The 19,428-nt window shown below is 38.1% G+C and overlaps 1 protein-coding gene across 3 annotated transcripts in view; it reads right to left on the reverse strand.

Moving 5' to 3' along the window:
• Positions 1 to 19,428, reverse strand: part of USP9X (ubiquitin specific peptidase 9 X-linked) — a 178,047-nt gene that overhangs the window by 21,440 nt on the left and 137,179 nt on the right. For all 3 annotated transcript variants that reach the window (XM_077888368.1, XM_077888369.1, XM_077888367.1), the window contains exons 27-34: positions 18,668 to 18,776; positions 18,296 to 18,442; positions 17,359 to 17,505; positions 16,074 to 16,296; positions 13,526 to 13,746; positions 9,701 to 9,891; positions 4,185 to 4,358; positions 829 to 970 (exon numbers count right to left, since the gene is read on the reverse strand). In XM_077888368.1, the coding sequence (XP_077744494.1) occupies positions 829 to 970; positions 4,185 to 4,358; positions 9,701 to 9,891; positions 13,526 to 13,746; positions 16,074 to 16,296; positions 17,359 to 17,505; positions 18,296 to 18,442; positions 18,668 to 18,776 (1,354 nt within the window). The remainder of the gene's footprint in view (positions 1 to 828; positions 971 to 4,184; positions 4,359 to 9,700; positions 9,892 to 13,525; positions 13,747 to 16,073; positions 16,297 to 17,358; positions 17,506 to 18,295; positions 18,443 to 18,667; positions 18,777 to 19,428) is intronic.

Here is a 19,428-nt window from a genome sequence, read left to right on the forward strand (position 1 = left end):
AAGTAATATGTTAACCACTGCCCAAGTAGTAACATATTTAATCCTCATAAGCCACCAGGCAGGAGCTACTGAGTGGTAATGAGGAGGAGCAGGAGCAGCAGAGATCGAGTCACTTGCCTCATGTCTCAGAACTGTGGATGGCAGGCAGTTGGGCTTTATAGCTCACATCTCACCCCTCTAGACTTTAACACCTCTTTAGGTGGTGTGTAAATGTCAAAACGATACAGGTGACTTGGAGGTGAGAGAGTTTGGGAGCCCAGAAGATACACGTTATTTACTGTCCATCCGTGTAAACGGTCTCTCCTAAGAGATCCCAAAGATAAAACTTGATCAATTGGGCCTAAAAATCTGAACCCAGTGGTTTAAAAACACAGGTGGTAGAAGAAATCTTATGCAACCAAATCAAGTAATGAAGGTTTTAGTGAACTTCCTGGTCCTTACAAGCAATTCTGGACATGACAGGAGAAATGTTCTCCTGACAGCGCTATAGCTTTGATGGGTTCAACAGTAGTTTGGTTGGGTATGGATGGAAAGGGTATGTGTCCAACCCAACCAAATTGCTGTTGAATCCATCGAAGTTATTAAACTATTATGACTTCTAAAATGGTCACTCTTATTTACCTGTTTCCCTAGCCCTGCTGGCACTACTTTCTTTCAATCTTCTTCCCTGAAAAAGTGTTGTATCAGTTATCTTAACAACCTTCTGCTACCAATATAACAAAACAGGGTAGGGAATAAAAAGAGGGTGAACTTTGAGAACAAAACCAATCAATTCTCAAATCCATTAAATGTAACCATAATTATTTTAAAAACCTGGACAATTCATACCTTTTTATTGCATTTTTCACAATGATACGCATTTGCACCTTCTAATAAATCTCCTTTGACATACTGTTCCAAAGAATCAAGAAGATTTTGGTGGTTTCTAATGTCTACATTCAAAGTCGTAAAAGATTCTTCACACTCGTATCTAAAGATATTAAGAAATAAGGAGGATTAATTATTTTTCTAAACATTCTTATAGACTTAATGAAAACTACATTTGCAGTAATTATAACATGAAACCCTTAAGTCATAGAATGTTACCAATAAACGACACATTTATGGGCCACCTACCTAGCGATGGGCAATACATTCGGTTGTTTAAAAGTTTTATTTATTTATTCATGATACAGAGAGAGAGAGAGAGAGAGAGAGAGAGAGAGAGAGAGAGAGAGGGAGGCAGAGACACAGGCAGAGGGAGAAGCAGGCTCCATGCAGGGAGCCCGACGTGGGACTCGATCCCTGTCTCCAGGATCGTGCCCTGGGCCAAAGGCAGGCACTAAACACTGCGCCACCCAGGGATCCCCATTCGGTTGTTTACACCCCATAAATACACCAGGTTCTCTGACTTCATGACAAACCTGCTAGAGAAATATCACCACCTCTACTCCAGAGACAAGGGTACTGGGGTTTGGAAGGGTTAATTTGGTCAAGATTAACTAGGTGAAATGGGGTTTTGAAGCCAGGTCTGTCTTGCTTCATGGCTTAAGCTCTTTACAGTCTACCGTGCTGCTTCCACTGTCACCTATTTAGGCAGTAATTTATGCCAAGACCAAAGCATGAATTCATCAACCTCTGAAAAGCATATTTTAAACTATTAGCAGGCTGAATTTTTAAATGGTCCTTCTTTTCTGTAATGGAAACCTTAATACAAGCACAAGTTTGAACAAACCAATCAAAAGGAGATAAACCATCTGAGTAGGAGCCAGAATCCCATCTTCCGGCAATTTTCTACCAAGGGAAATGTCAGATTCCTGATGAGATGTATTCATAAACTCAGAACATTAGATATGGGGAATACACTTTCAACCATCAAATTTATTCATTCAACAAATATATTCATAGTGCCTTCTATGTGTAAAAGTACTCTGGGATAGTCAACGTTGAACACAGTCCCTCATATTTGAGGCCTTTCAGTTTAGTTATGGGGAAAAAGGTATTTGTAAGTGGCATGAATGGAATATGAAGTAGGTATTAAGCATACTGCTACTCTGATCAGGTAACAATCCGAAGTCAGAACTTAACGACTTCACCTAAAATTGGGACATTCAAAGATGAGAAAGCCAGCAAAATTCTTTCGGTAAAAAGCCAGATAGTAACTATTACAAGTTTTTTGGGGGCAATGAGGTCTCTATGACTCTGCTGTTCTACGGAAAGCAGCCAGAGAGTAGGTAAAGAGGTGAGTATGTTCCAATACAACTATATAAAAACAGATGCAGGGCTGGATTTGACCTATGGTGCATAGCTTGCTAACTGCTGATCTAGATAAATAATGCCCTAAAACAGACTTGGGACTCTCTTTATGTAACCTTCTGGCATATCACAAGATTAGTTTAGTTGTGGAGAAAGTATTAAACTTTCGGCATCTTGGGCAGCCTGGGTGGCTCATTGGTTTAGCGCCACCTTCAGCCCAGGGCATTATCCTTGGAGACATGGGATGGAAGTCCCAGGTCGGGCTCCCCTTGGGGAGCCTGCTTCTCCCTCTGCCTATGTGTCTCTGCAACCCCCTCTCTGTCTCTCATGAATAAATAAAATCTTAAAAAAAAAAAAATAAACTTTCGGGATCTTACTTATGATCATGCTCTCTGGATATTTTCACTTTAGTAAAGAAAAGCAGTAATTTCCAAATAACTTTGAAAGATGTCTAAAATAAACCAAGAAGGACTGATTAGAATAAATGACCAAAAAGTTGGCTTATTTTATTAGTAATTAAAAACAGTTTAGTTAAAAATGATAGTTTTTTTTTGTCTACCTAATGCAAAAGATCTTAAATGACCAAAAATTGTCTAGGCTATGTGAACAATTACACTGTCTTGTTCTGAATGGTTTAACCTCATCATAATTTCTCATTTTTACAGTATTATCTCTCAACCAATCATTTCCCTTGATAAAAAATGAAGCACTCCAATCAGCCATATACACACACAACTCATGACTATGTAATTCTGTTCAGGCTTGTAGAAAATACTATAGAACTGTGATATTTTGGTGAAAAGTGATTTTAAACCAACAGTAATCAGTAACATGCAAGAGAAGTTCCAAAGTAAAACGTCCATGTAATAGGCATAAACATGTATCTACTAGTAGAGAATATAATTTTTTTAATAGTAGAGAATTTCAGTAATCATATAACTATTTTCAGTAAGAGTCCTTGATTGATTTTCCTTTAAAGTCAAAAGCACAATTTGTTCAGTCACCTCTTGCTATGTTTTGTGTTGAAAACATACTTTAAAGGATAATGACCAAATCAATGCTATTTTAAAAACTAGTATTTTTATAGGAAATAGTACCCCATTGTCATATTCTTTATTTTTTTAATTTAAAAGATTTTATTTATTTATTTGAGAGAAAGAGAACACGAGGGGGGGGGGTTGGGCAGAGAGGGAGAAGCAGGCTCCCCACTGAGTAGGGAGTCCCATGCGGTTGAGACCTAGGACCCTGGAATCATGACCTAAGCGAAGGCAGACACTAAGCCAACGGAGCAGCCCAGGTGCTCCAATGTCTGTCATCTTCTAAGCTTAATGTATTTATATTTTAATTACTTTAATTCTAAGATAAAGAACAAGTTTATGAGTAACGCCTATAAGCTATATATATATATATATGCAAAGTGCCATTTGATTTCCCCAGGAATGACCATAGGTAAAAGGAACCAAAAGTTACTTGATGAAGAGAAACCAAACCAAAACCCTCAAAACCAGAAAAACGAAAGTCTACAGAAACACCACCACCACCACCACCACACACAAAACCCAAAGCTACAACAGTAAGGTGTGCACAGTATATATAATACATTTAGTCTCAGGTATATAGTTAAATTGGTGGCATACTCCACTTTTGCACATAACTACTAATAAATATTTTATTTTTGTTAAGTAAATAAACAGTACATCTTTATTTTTATTAAAGATTTTATTTATTTATTCATGAGACACACACACACACACACACACACACACACACACACGGGGGGTGGGGGGCAGAGACACAGGCAGAGGGAGAAGCAGGCTCCATGCAAGGAGCCCAATGTGGGACTCGATCCTGGGTCTCCAGGATCACACCCCAGGCTGCAGGCGGTGCTAAACCGCTGCACCACTACGGCTGCCCAACAGTACAACTTTAAATATATAATCAGCACTTACCTATGTGGGCAGCCCTGGCAAATCTTCTGATCGGCAAAGGAACCTCCTAAGACTTTACTTAGCATAGCTGGATGTCCCAAGGCTTTCAAAGCTTCATCTAAACTATCCACCAATGAATTAAAAAATTCCAAAGCATCATGCTGTTCACGCAGATTAACAGGCTCACCCCAAAGCCTAAGAAATGAATGGAATCAAATATGTAATGTGTGATACTCAGAATATATACAATATTTTCTCAGGAAAAAAAAGCAAGATGACCACAAATGACAATATATAAACAGATCCCCCCCCCCAACTCCATGAGGAAGTAGGAAAAAAAATGCTCTTTATGTATACAGTGCAGTGAGAAAGAAAAGTGAGGCTCAGTACAAGTAGCACTGTGGTGGGGAAGAGTCACCATGAAACTGCTGGTGTGGTTGATGGATAGATACTATGGCTCCAGCAAAGATAGCTGCTTTAGGTAACATGGTACACAGATGCATTTTGAATCTAGATGAAGACACTGTGTGGTGGATTTCACTCTTTTTTTTTTTCCTCTCTCTCTTTTTTTTTTATGATAGTCACAGAGAGAGAGAGAGAGAGAGAGAGAGAGAGAGAGGCAGAGACACAGGCAGAGGGTGAAGCAGGCTCCATGTACCGGGAGCCCGACGTGGGATTCAATCCCGGGTCTCCAGGATCACGCCCTGAGCCAAAGGCAGGCGCCAAACCGCTGCGCCACCCAGGGATCCCAATTTCACTCTTATGTAGATGTTAGAATTTCTTTCATTTTGTTTAAATTTCAGGTTACAGATACAGTGCGAGGATTTATTTGCTCTTAATTTGACCTCTAATTTTGTATTTAGAGTGACATACATAGTGAATATAGGTATGAATGCATTCTAAGTGAGAGATATGACAAATGTATTTTAAATGTGCTAGAGAAACTGTCTACATTTTTTCTATAGAGCAAATAACCTCATTCCTTTTTTTTTTTTTTTTTTTAAGATTTTATTTATTTATTCATGAGACACACAGAGAGAAGCAGAGACACAGGCAGAGGGAGAAGCAGGCTCCATGCAGGGAGCCTGACGTGGGATTTGATTCTGGGTCTCCAGGATTACGCCCTGGGCTGAAGGCGGCGCTAAACCGCTGAGCCACCCCGGCTGCCCCCTCAGTCCTATTATATATTTTTATTTGTTTTTTTAAGTAGGCTCCTTGCTCAGCATGGAGCCCAATGTGGGGCTTGAACTCACGACCCTGAGACCAACACCTGAGCTGAGATAGAGTCTAATGCTTAACTGAATGAGCCATCCAGGTGCCCCTTCAATTGTATATTAGACTTAAATTTGATACAGTGAGCTTAAAATAAAACACATGTCCTTTTGTTAGAATCAACTTGTTTCATTACTGAAAATGACATCAATCCATTCTATTTATTTTCAAATTATGGTCAATTCCCCATACTTTCAAACATGTAGTCAAACCATTAATTACAAAAGGGAAAAGGTACTTCCAAAATGAACAGATCTGTTAAGATACCAAGTTAATATCACCAATCATCAAACTGATACCATGTATCTCCCAATGTAATGCAATGAGAAGCATGCAACATCATCTATCGTAGGTTTTTTTTTTTTGCCAAAAAACATTTAACCTGAATCTAATCATGAGGAAATTATCACACAAATCGAGAGAAATTCTGAAAGACAAAATTTCAGTACCATACAAGTCATGACAAGTTAGGAGATTATTTTAAAGAAAACTAAAGAGGTAACAACCAAATTCCTGTTAATCCTTTCAGGATCAGTCTGGGATTGAAAAAAAAGGTTACAAAGAACATTTTGGGGGAAATCAGAATACACACTAATGAGTATTAGGCATTACTATTACTCTTTTATAAAAATATTTAAAGGTAGACAAATATTTTCCATTCCTTTTAAAAAGTAATCTCTATACCCAACGTGGGAGCTCAAATTCACGACTCCCTAAATCAAGAGTCATTTAGGAATTATTAAATCAGCATTAAATTTTATTGAGTGTGATAATGGTATTATATAGAAGTAGGAAAGTATCTTTATTCTTAGCTGATACAGACTGAAACACATGTAGGTGTGGGTGGATAAAGTATCATATTTACAACCTACCATGAACTGGTTCAGAAGAACCAAAACCCAAGTACAGCTGACACTGGTACAAAGGTCTGAACTATGTGGATCCACTACTTATACATGGATATTTTTTCTATATAGTTTAGTACCATTAATATATTCTCTTCCTTATGATTTTTTTTTTAAAAAATGATTTTCATTACATTTTATTTCCTCCTTTTCTTACCTGACTGTAAGAATGTATTTCTTACATATATATATATACACAAAATGTTAATTGACTATTTATATTATTCAAGAGTAGCAGGCTATTCAGTTTTGGGCGCATCAAAAGTTATATGTAGATTTTCAACTGTGAGGGGGAATTAACTGATGCCCCTAACTCCCACACTATTCAAGGGCTAACTGTATACATGTAAGTAAGCATGGCAAAATGTTAACAACTGGTACATCTGGTTAGAGTAGAACATAAAAGGTGATCACTATCCTACTTCATCACCTTTTCTATTGATGTCAAATTTTTCAAAATCAACAGTTGGGCGTGGGGTGGCGAATGTGGTTAACCCACATGTATCAGCAGTCTGTGTCTAAAGTGAGAATCAGGGGTGCCTGGATGGCTCAATTGGTTGGGCATCTGCTTTAGGCTCAGGTCATGGTCCTGGGGTCCTGGGATCAAGCCTCACTTCAGGCTCCCTGCTTAGTGGGGAACCTGCTTCACCCTCTCCCTCTGCCCTCCCCCCTATCCCCACTTGTGCATGCTCTTAAATAAATTCTTAAAAAATAAAAAATAAAGTGAGAATTGTCCAGAAGTGCTAGTCTAGATGAACTGGAAGCTCCACTGGCATACAAAGTAATTTAGAAATAAAAAAATGCAAATGTATTGTCAGAGAGAAAATTATTTATAACTGAATGACAAATTTTAAGAAACATAAAAAGGGGAGAGTAATTTGGAAGAGGAAGAACACAAATGCTAATAGCCTTATTTATGGCAGAGATGGGACAAGCTGGGGAAAGAACGAACTAGAATAGTCAGGAGGGCAAGGGGTGTGCCAGGTGATGGGACAGAAAGAGTAAAAGCAGAGCTGGGAAGGAGGGTGGTGCATGCAAACCAGTAGTATGGATTAAGCAGGGCCTAGTTAAGGGAATCAGAGGAATTTATATGGTTGAGTCACAGAAAAGCCACTATACTATAAAGCAGTGGTTTCAGAAGAAATCTAAATAGTATCCTTATAGGGAAAAGGGAATGTGCTCTGATAGAATCAGGAAAGATAGAGATTGGGGCAGCAGTGTCAGGTGACCCTCTACTTCTGCTCTCAGTTGATGGGTGAGACCTTTAAGAGATTCTAAGGCGGAAAAAAAAAAAAAAAAAAGAGAGATTCTAAGGCGTATTATTTAAAAAGTGCACTGCTATGAAGGATATTAGAGCCTTCTGCATATACAGTAAAAAGAGTTAAGTGGTTGTACTGTGGTATTATAGTGCAGTGCATGAAACACATAATAGATTATTTTATTTTTATTTTTTAAATTTTTATTTATTTATTCATGAGAGATCGAGACAGGAGACAGAGAGAGAGAGGCAGAGACATAGGCAGAGGGAGTAGCAGGCTCCACGCAGGGAGCCTGACGTGGGACTCGATCCTGGGTCTCCAGGATCACACTCTGGGCTGAAGGCAGCGCTAAACTGCTGAGCTACCCAGGCTGCCCTAGATGATGATTTTAAAAAAGGTATTTAACCCATCTTTCCTAGAAAATTCTACCTCAGGATAGTCAAATTGTTGGTGAGGGAAAAGTATCCCTTTACTTACTTTTTGTAAAGGTTTTATTTATTTATTCATGAGAGAGAGAGAGAGGGAGGCAGAGACACAGGCAGAGGGACAAGAAGGCTCCATGCAGGGAGGCCAATGTGAGACTCAATCTCGGGACTCCAGGATCACACCATGGGCCGAAGGTAGGCGCCAAGCCACTGAGCCACCCAGGGATCCCGAAAGTATCCCTTTATACGTAGATCTAACTAGTAAATCAAAGAAGGATAAAAGGAGACCACTATCATTTTGTAACTGTGATGAAATACTCTAAGGCACTGATGATAAAATGGCTGTGAACATGGGAAAGACATTACATACCTCTCTTCACTGATGTAAACATTACTATCTATAAGGTAGCTTTGCCTAGCATTTTAAAAAAAGAAAGAACACCTTGATCTCATTAAGTCTCTAGATCTCACTCCTTATTTATAGGAAATACAGTGGACTGAAAGAAAACAGAAAATACAAGAACACCATAGGTATCCCATCAATAAAATCCAGATGGTATGCAACTTTACAGCATAAACTACCTACTCTTCCCCCAACAAACTGCAAGGGTGAAAACTGATTAGAGGGAGGAGTCATAGTAACATTTGAGGTATATGGACTTCATTTGGGTCCCAATTCCAAAAAATTCATAGTAAAAACCAATTGTGAGAAAATTGAGTCAATCTGAACACTGATAAGGATATTAAGGACTTTTAAAAGTCATGGTAATATTATCATTATTATGTTTAAAAAAGGCCATCCGAGATACATACTGCAATATTTACAGATGAAAATGTAGACTAAATGAGATTGGGCATGAGTCAACAACTGCTGAGGCTGGGGGAAGGAGTACATAAGGGCTCACACGGTTCTCCCTACTTCTCTGAATGTGAAAAGTTTTTAAAATAAAATATTCAGATTTTTAAAAGATTTTGTTTATTCATGAGAAACACACACAGAGAGAGGCAGAGACACACAGGCAGAGAGAGAAGCAGGCTCCATGCAGGGAGCCCAATGTGGGACTTGATCCCGGGACTCCAGGATTACAGCCTGGGCCGAAGGCAGGCACTCAACCGCTGAGCCACCCAGGTGTCCCAAAAATTTTTCATATCTTAGGAGACTAGAGAATGCTGCCTCTTCAAACTATGATACTCTCTACCTCCAACTTTGAAGACAACGAGAGAAAAATACATTAAGAAGTTTGATTATTATAGCTGACCCCCCACACGGTTGAAAATCTGCCTAGAACTTTGGACTCCCCCAAACTTACTTAACTACTAAGAGCTTACTGTTGCTTTGAAGTCTTACCTATGACACAAAGAAGTGATTAACAAATATTTAGTATGTTTTATGTATTATATATACTGTATTCTCACAATAAAGTAAGCTGGCGAAAAGGAAATATTAAGAAACCATAGGGGGAAAAAAAGCCACACCTAAAGTACTTTACTGTATTCACTGGAAAAAAAACCCCAAAACCCGTGCAATTCAAACTCATGTTTTTCAGGGTCACCTGTACTACTGCTTAAATATTAAACATAAAGGTGCCTTCCAACATGTATGTTACAAGTTTGACATTAGTGTATGGAGATGTTCATAAAGGTTTAAGCAGTATTCCTGTCTATCTATAGTTTACCTGAATTGTTTCCAAAATCCTCTGGGCACATAGTATTGCAGTCGAGAAGCTGCTAAATGACCAAAGATGACTTGAAGGTGCCTTAAAACACCAATATTATACTCTTTCCTATCCTCTGTTTTACTCAGTGCTGGTTTGTCTTCAAATTGTTGAGGATATCCAAATACATCATCTCTGGGATCAACATTGCTCTAGAAATGAAAAAATACTAGTAAGTTAATCCAACTTTAAAGTACAGTAAAATATGTTGAGACAAACACCAGTTAGTGAACAAATGATTAATCATTTCTACTTCTATTTATTTCCAAAGCACTTAACTTCCAATTTAAAAATTTTAATTTAAAATATTAAGGTTTATCTCCACCATTCCACAGAAGAGTTGTCAGAAAGGAACAACCCTATGTATCAGAAAGGGAGATAATGAAGGCAACATAGCAGAGTGTGGTGTTTGACACAGACTGATCTGGACGCCAGTGCTGATACTTAGAAGTTGGCTAACTTAGAGCCGATCAACTACTCCAATGTTTCTAAACTTCAGTTTCCTCATGGGGATGTGTAGCTATGGTGAGAATTATAAAGTGCTCAGAACTGTGAACAGTTGGGATGCCCGGGTGGCTCAGTGGTTAAGCGTCTGCCTTCAGCTCAGGTCATGATCCGGGAGTCCCAGGATCGAGTCTCCCATTGGGCTCCCTGCATGGAAACTGCCTCTCTCTCTGCCTGTGTTTGCCTCTCTCTCCGTGTCTCTCATGAATAAATAAATAAAATCTTCAAAACAGTGAACACTCAATAAAATATGCCTGTTAAGAGTAGCACTCTTAAAAAAATGCTGGAAAAACAAGATATCACCAATGCAAAAGAATAAAGTTGGACTCCTTTCTAACACTATATATAAAAATTAAAACAATACAGAACAAAGACCTGAATGCAAGAGCTAAAATTACGAAACTCTTAACTTTTGTGCAAAGAAATTGAAACCCTTGTATACTGTTGGTAGAAATGTAAAACAGTGCAGCTACTGCGGACCAGTTTCTTAAAAAATTAAAAATAGAATTACCACATGATCCAGCAATTCCATTTCTGGATATATGCCCAGACGAAGTGAAAGAAAGGTCTTAAAGAGATATTTGGGCACCCATGTTCATAGGAGTACTATTCATAATCACTAAAAGGTGGAAGCAACCCAAGTGTCCACCGATGGATAAATAACCAAAATGTGATCTATCCACAGAGTGGACTATTATTCAGTCTTAAACAGGAAGAAAATTTGGACACATGATACATGTATAACCTTGAGAACATTATGTTGAATAAGCCAGCCACTAAAAGACAAATATGGTATGATTCCACTTATCTGAAGTACTTAGAATAGTCAATTTGTAGAGATGGAAAGAGAATTGTGGTATCAGGGACCTTTGATACAGAAACAGAAAATATCCAATCCCTGCCCATGAGAAGCTCTCTGAATAGAGAAGAAACAGGAGCACAGGCAAAAATCAAAGAACCAAAAAAACAAACAAACAAACAAAACAAACAAAACAACCCTAAGTGCAGTGAAGTGCCGAGGCAACACAGAGCAGAAGGTATTATGAGAGCAAAGATGGGACACTTTATTTGAAATTGCATATTTTGTCTGTCTTATTTTCTTCTTGCCAATACAATTAGCATTCTCTCCCTGACCTTACCTATAACATCCCAGAGATGTGATGGGCTATAGAAACAGAATTTCAATTTTAATTTCTACTCAGAGGAGTGGTTATTAAATGGCTATAGGTATAAACATCCCCGCTATGAAGCTTTTTTAAAAAGTAAACAATGGGGTGCCTGGGGGTCTGCCTTCGGCTCAGGTCATGATCCCAGGGTCCTGGGATGGAGCGTCATATTGGGCTCCCCGTGCAGCAGGGAGCATGCTTTTCCCTCTATACCCTCCCCTTCTCCCTGTTCATGCTCATGTGCATGCTCTGTCTCTGAAATAAATATTAAAAAAAAAAAAAAAAGTAAACAATGCGCAGACCCTGATCCCTGGGGTGATGTGGTTCAGTAGATTTGGGGGAAGAACTGGGACAAGCATATGTTTCAGAAGCCATGTAAGCGTTAAACTACATCAGAGCAAAAAGCTCTGGTGACTGAAGAGAGGGAAGGAGGAAGGAACCACTGAAGATATTTACAGTTAGAAAACATTCTGGCTTCTCTCTGCAGTTCTCACCAACACCACGAACAGGAAAAGATAAAATAAAAATAAACACAAGATGGATACAAACATGACCACAACTTAAGTCTTGCAGTATTCTCTCTTTAAAGATCTGTGCCATAGTTACGTCAAATATGATACGTCACTACAACCTAACTTTTCTATAGCTTTATTGTGCAGTGGATACTTGGTAGGCAGCCTAAATTTGTCATAAGACCACATGACATATGAAGCAGAGAGAAGTTTGTTACCTAAGCAAGAAGAGCTATGATCTCGGGCAAATATAAAAGTAACCTAAAAGCAACTGGTAATAGTATAAAACTTGACATAAATTAATTTTTTAAAAAAGATTTTATTTATTCATGAGACACACAGAGAGAGGCAGAGAGATTGGAAAAGAGAAAAGCAGGTTCCCTCAGGAGCCTGATGTGGGACTCGATCCTAGGACCCTGGATCACAACCTGAGCTGAAGGCAGACGTTCAACCACTGAGCCACCCAGGTGCCCCAACTTGGCATAAATTAATGGAGATATAAATAAAAATGATAGAAAAGTGAAAATATAATTTAAATTGTTATAAAAATGAAGATCCTTCATTATGCAAACTCCAAATTATACTAAACACGTCACAGAAAAAATGAGAACGTGACCTACTGCTTTAAAAATATATAAACTAACCACAATGAGATACCACCTCACACCAGTGAGAATGGGGGAAATTAACAAGGCAGGAAACCACAAATGTTGGAGAGGATGCGGAGAAAAAGGAACCCTCTTGCACTGTTGGTGGGAATGTGAAATGGTGCAGCCACTCTGGAAAACTGTGTGGAGGTTCCTCAAAGAGTTAAAAATAGATCTGCCCTACGACCCAGCAATTGCACTGCTGGGGATTTACCCCAAAGATACAGATGCAGTGAAACGCCAGGACACCTGCACCCCGATGTTTATAGCCAAACTGTGGAAGGAGCCTCGGTGTCCATCGAAAAATGAATGGATAAAGAAGATGTGGTTTATATATACAATGGAATATTACTCAGCCATTAGAAATGACAAATACCCACCCACCATTTGCTTCGACATGGATGGAACTGGAGGGTATTATGCTGAGTAAATTAAGTCAATCGGAGAAGGACAAACATTATATGGTCTCATTCATTTGGGGAATATAAGTAATAGTGAAAGGGAATAGAGGGGAAGGGAGAAGAAATAGGTAGGAAATACCAGAAAGGGAGACAGAACATGGAAGACTCCTAACTCCGGGAAACGAACTAGGGGTGGTGGAAGGAGAGGAGGGCGGGGGGTGGGGGTGACTGGGTGGCAGGCACTGAGGGGGGCACTTGACGGGATGAGCACTGGGTGTTATTCTCTATGTTGGCAAATTGAACACCAATAAAAAATAAATTTATTATTAAAAAACATATAAACTATCATGAAAATCAACTATAGTTTAAAGTTTGGTAGCTAGTGAGCACTAGATTATGTGTGTCAGGACGTAGCAGTCCATGATGGGAGACTCCAGCTTTATTTTCAAATAAATGTATGTCAACATGTCCAATGAAAGTACAACATTCTGTCAGAGAGAATGATAGCATCTGGTAGCAGAACAAACATAAAACAGAAAAGCTGAATAAAATTTACCTCATTGTCCTGCTTCTCATCCCCAGACATATCATCATCTACATCACTACCTGTGCCTTCAATTGCAAGAATACCGTTCCTAATGGAGGGAATCATGTAGAGTTGCTGAATCACAGAATTCATGTAACAAGTAGCACCAGCATTTTTCAGGCCCACAAATCCTTTAGGTGGGCGGGGTCCAACAGGTGGCAGATATTCCCACTCTGTAAGTGCTTCACAAGCTGAGAGAAGGGAAAAGATTCCTGTAGCATTAACACAACCATTTTGTTCAGTTTTTAGCTCTGTTAAGATGGTAAGTTAACATTATCAACAGTCCCACTACTTCTTCAGCCAGCTGAAGCAGTACATTGAGTATATATTTCCCTCTCGACAAACTGAAGGTATGTGGCAACATGCACCCCTATAGGGATTCTTACCCCACCATTTGAGAACCTGTGTTTTACCTGAGGCTGCTTCTACGGGAAATGTCAGAAGCAGTCTCATGAGATGGTACAATGCTAACTTCTATGTGCTCACTTTACTTTTAGTTTTTATTATTTAGTCATTATGAACTTTTTTTTTCAACTTATGTTTTTAAAGTGCCTTCAAATTCATTCTGACATATAATGTTAATATAAATACACCAAAGTATTCTATAGCTTGCTCAGTTTTGAAGCATCCTGGGACCACCTGGGATCATACCCAGATTCCGTTGCTTACCAACTCTTTCACCTTCAGGTAAGCTTCTGTTTCCTCCCTAATAAATGTACAAAGAGTAACACTTGCTTTGCCTATAATCACACTGTTATTTTGAGGAGCTAATCAAATAGTGGATTTGAAAGTTCTGTGAGAATTTTAAATCACTGTACATCTCCCTCTACCTGGTATAAATCTGGAAGCAGTGTAAATATTATCACTGTCTATGGAACTGGTTAAGTAAATTTCAATTAGGTATACTGAAATGAAAAGTATATAACCAATAAATGGAACTAGACAGATACGTATTGTCGATAGGGAACAACTGTAGATATATGAAGGGGAAAACAAAGTGAAGACACTCTGTATACTATATGCCAATCTGTGGTTAAAAACAAACAACTAAACCAAAAAAGATTTTGTTTCCATACAGAAATGCTGGAAGGACAGACAAACTGATGATAATGGTTACAGCTATTAAAGACGAGCTGGAGATTAAAATGGGCAGGAAACATACTTTGTAGCATGTAGCTTCTTTGGTATTTCAAATTTTTACTATGCACATGTACTACTTAAAAAACAAGCAGCCTTTTTATTTCTGTTATCTTTGAACCTGTGAAGGGGTACTCAGAAGAGGACTTCTGAAAATGCCAATATATCTGGAGTGCTAATGGTCCAAGGCCATGTTGTGGTGGCTTGAAGTGGGGTCCTCCAAAACCACAGTGAGCACACAGCTCACCTTAAAATTGAAGGCGTTGATGCCCGAGATGAAGTAATTCTATACAGGCAAAAGATGTGCGCACATGTACAAAGGAAAGGATGACACGGTGACTCCTGGTGGCAAATTGAACAAAACCAGATGAATCTGGGGAAAGGTTACCCATGCCCATGGAAGCAGTGGTATGGTTCATGCCAAATTCCAAAGCAAGCCTCTTGTTAAGGCCACAAAACAGAATCTGTGTGATACTGTACCCCTTGAAGGTGTAAGATTATTGAATATTAAATTAATAAATCTGTGATTTGTTAAATCAAAAAACTGAGAAAAGACTCTTCTTTAAGTTAAAAAACCCCAAACACCCCACCACACACACACGGTAGAATAAAGGATCTAACCTTTTAAGGAGACAGTTTAATCAGAATCTCCTAAAATGTTATTTAAAAATGTCCTTATATTTTGAAATACAATGTATGAAGAAATAATATCACATTTTTAAATATTTACCAGAATCAATTACATCTTTAAGCTTTGTAAGATAAATAAACACTGGTTTTCTTCTCTTAAATTATTTGTGCTATTATTATTTTCTTCTTTTTAGGGGTCATTTAATATTGCTTTCACCCTTTTGGAGCTTCAGTTCAGATCTCTATGATCTGGAGTCTATAGTCTATCTCAAGGGCTTCATGTGAGCATTAACTGAGGAAAAAAAGTGAATTAGAATGTTATCTTCTCACATTCTAATCTTTAAAACCAGATTATGAGTTCACATAAAAATATTATTAAAAAGCTTCTAAGAGAGGGCCTGAAAGGTTTTCCAATGCATGCAACACAAGTTTTAAGTTTGAACTCTGGCATTATTTTGACTACTTATCATGTTGTGGTTTGGGTTTTTTCCAGATTTGATGGAGATGAAATTTTGCTAAATACACAAACCCCTTATAGGAAGAAATTTAGAAACACTTGAAAATTTTTCTGCATCAAGGTTTTTCGATTATAATGCTGTTAAATTATACATTCATTTCCTACAAATGTTAAACTAGTTGCTGAAAGAAAAACATGAGTTGAAGATGTTTACTGAAGGAAAAATAGGAAAATAGAATTTGAACACATTAGAGAATTATCTGTCATCACAACATTGTATTTTAGTATACTTACTTGTTATTGCTGTGCCAATGTAATACATTTCAGTCAAAGAATCTACTATCTGTTTGAGATTCCTCACACAGCCAACAGCTAATGCTACAAGTAACTCAAAACCAGCATTAATGGTAGCTGGGGAGCTACAGACTGGAATTGCCTGTTCAGCAGGCAGTTCTCCGTTTCTCATATATTGCAGGTAAACATTGGATGCAGGGAAGATGAAATCATCAATTAATTCCTGTAAGAGTTGAAAAAAGGATTGTATGTTAACAATTACATATGTATATTATATAAATAGTTATATTTTATAAAGGTTTATACATATGACACAAAGTTGTGTGTATGTGTATGTATGTATATATACATTTCTTTTTTGAGGAAAGTTAAGAAATGACTCTTGGAAGGAAATAATGTCAGAATTAAAGATAATTAAAGATAATCTGAGAAAACTTACTTGGATTTTCTAATAAAAAGATTCTGCTTTAAGGAGAAGGAGAAGCAGGCTCCCTGCTTAGCAAGGGCTCCATCCCAGAGTCCTGGGATTCTGACCTGAGCCAAAGGCAGATGCTTAACCAAGGAAGCTACCCAGGGACCCCAAGTTTACCCCTTTAATCTTATGTATACCAAAACTCATTTTGAATAAAAATAACATGTACTAAAATGAATACTTTTTGCTTCCTAACTATATGCGTAAAGAAAGTCATTAAAGAAATATCACAGACGAGATGCAGCCTTACAAATAGGTCTGTCTTGGGACGCCTGGGTGGCTCAATGGTTTAGCATCTGCCTTCGGTTCATGGCATGATCCCGGAGTCCTGGGATCCAGTCCCACATTGGGCTCCCTGCATAGAGTCTCCTTCTCCCTCTGCCTATGTCTCTGCCTCTCTTTGTGTCTCTCATGAATAAATAAAATCTTAAAAACAACAACAGCAAAAAAAAACAAATAGGTCTTGTTTTAAATAGACCAATAAAGTGAAAAATCCAGATTTTTTCTTTTTAAAGATTTTATTTATTCATTCATGAGAGACATACACAGAGAGACAGAGACATAGGCAGACGGAGAAGCAGGCTCCCCATAGCGAGCCTGATGCAGGACTTAATCCCAGGACCCCGGATCATGCCCTGAGTTGAGGGAGATGCTCAACGACTAAGCCACCCAGGTGCCCTGTAGAGATTCTTAGAAAGCAGAAACAGAAAAGGTCAAGATAATACACCAAAGACAGGATATTATAAGCCAACCAGATATATTTGGAAACAAACATTTAGTAGGTTATGATATCTGGTGTAGGACAAAACTTACTTTAATGAGATTAGCACCTCCTTTTTCACAACCAATATGATACTTTTTCTCAGGGGTTTGAAAGGCCAGTAATTCTTTTGTTACCCCAAGGTGGCCTTCTAAGATAGTCTCTTCAACACCTGTTTCACCTGTTCTTTTAACATCATCCTGCCAAAGAAAAAACAACAAATGCTTAACTTATGGAAGGGAGGAATGGAGGCAGAGAGGATCCACAATTAGAGAACCAGACATACATGTAGTAATCCCCCCAAACGTTTCCATTCTTTTAAAAAAAATCCACACACACACAGTCCAGTGTAGTTAACGTAGTGTCATATTACTTTCAGGTGTACAGTCGAGTGATTCAACACTTCCATGCATCATCCAGTGCTTATCATAAAAAGTGCCCTCAATTCCCATCACCTATTCCCCTCACCCCGCTCACCTCCCCTTTGATAACCATCTATTTGTTCTTTATAGTTAAGAGTCTGTTTCTTGCCAAAGCTTTCCCTTCTAGGCAAGAAAAGTTCTCTTCAGAACTTTCTCAGGGCAATAAAAGCTATGAATCTCTTCTGAAATAAATTCCCATACAATTCTGAGTAAAGAGTATCCAGTGTTAAGAACAAGAGTTAAGCGATAGTCTATACACACGGATTTTCGAGGAGAACAATTCAAACATTTTTGAAGATGAAAATTTGCAAAAAGGCCCAAGATTCTAAAATGGAAGAGGCTGAAAAAAAATCAGTATTTCAAGTTTCAAGTAAAACAAAGCATTTTATAAAACTTGTTAGGCATTCATTCTGTGAATCATCAGTTCCTAAGGCCCACCATCAGAGTATATTACCTGGTCCTTTTTATTGTTTTTTGGTGTGCTTCACCTAACCAATGTGCTCAAAACTACAAACTATTAACAAAAAACTCTATCAATACAATAAACACAGTATTAAAGGTAACTTACCCTAATTCTTTTAAGCCAATCAATTTCATTATTGAGAAGAACTTCAGCATTGGGTATATTAATATTACTGTTGTAAGCATAATTAAGAAGGTGCCTTAAGAGGGTGAAGTAGTCGCCTGAATGCTTAGCTCTCTCTCTGGCTGTGCTCTGAAACAATAAAGTAGAATAATGTGAATTTACATGTCCATGCTCAGAAGCCACTTTTTAAAAACCTAGAGTTAACTAGAGCAGAGGACTAAAACAGTATGAAAAGTTACAAATATTTAATAAATATAAGCTGTTCTAACTTGAATATAAGCTAAAACCATAAATTCCTGAATACCTTGTTTAAAGAATTAATCACATTAAGAAGCATATTAAAAAATATCTCACCCCCAACACGGTAAAGAGCAGAGTAATGAAGAAAAGTAGAGGCCTGTGTCCCATGCAACATCTGGTGCACATTAAAAAGAACTGCTCCTGTGCCACCTGGCGAACAGTTCTGAAATAAAAATGTTTCACATTTAACATATTTGCATGAAGGAAAAAAAAAGAAAGATTCCAACACTGATCTCTTTTGGGGGGAGGAGTGGAGTGGAATAAAGGGTATATTAGAAGTAAAGATACAAGAATACAAGGTAACACTCCCTTAAGCCGGCAACATAGAACAGATGAACTTAGGCTGCATGGCAAGAACTATAACCTCAAATTGTCATAGAGGGATGCCTTGTAACACCCCTTTCTTGGAACAAGATGGAAGATGGAAGTGCTCCACTGGATACATCTTATGGACACTGCAAACTACATTTAATGGAAAACTATCTTGTTTCTGTCTTTGCGCTAGCCAACAGAGAGCTTAGAGCCAAATTTATAGCTCAGTGTAAAGGACATGACAGCATATTTTTCATATACTAACCTCCCCCCCGGGATATATCTAGGTTTCTAGAAAGCTGTACATAGTCTTCTATAAACCAGGACTTTAGAAGCCTTGTGGGTTGAATTTGATGGAACCCAAGTATATTGAAATCAGGAGTACCTAAGTTTTCTGAGGACAAAGTCCTTAACTTTTATTAGATTTTCAAAGGTGTATGTCATTTACACTGTCCTACTTTATTTTTTTAAAACTTATGTATGCAGCCCAAATAAAGTAGGAT

This window comes from Canis aureus, chromosome X (assembly GCF_053574225.1).
Source record: "Canis aureus isolate CA01 chromosome X, VMU_Caureus_v.1.0, whole genome shotgun sequence".
In the NCBI taxonomy this organism is placed as follows: Eukaryota; Metazoa; Chordata; class Mammalia; order Carnivora; family Canidae; genus Canis; species Canis aureus.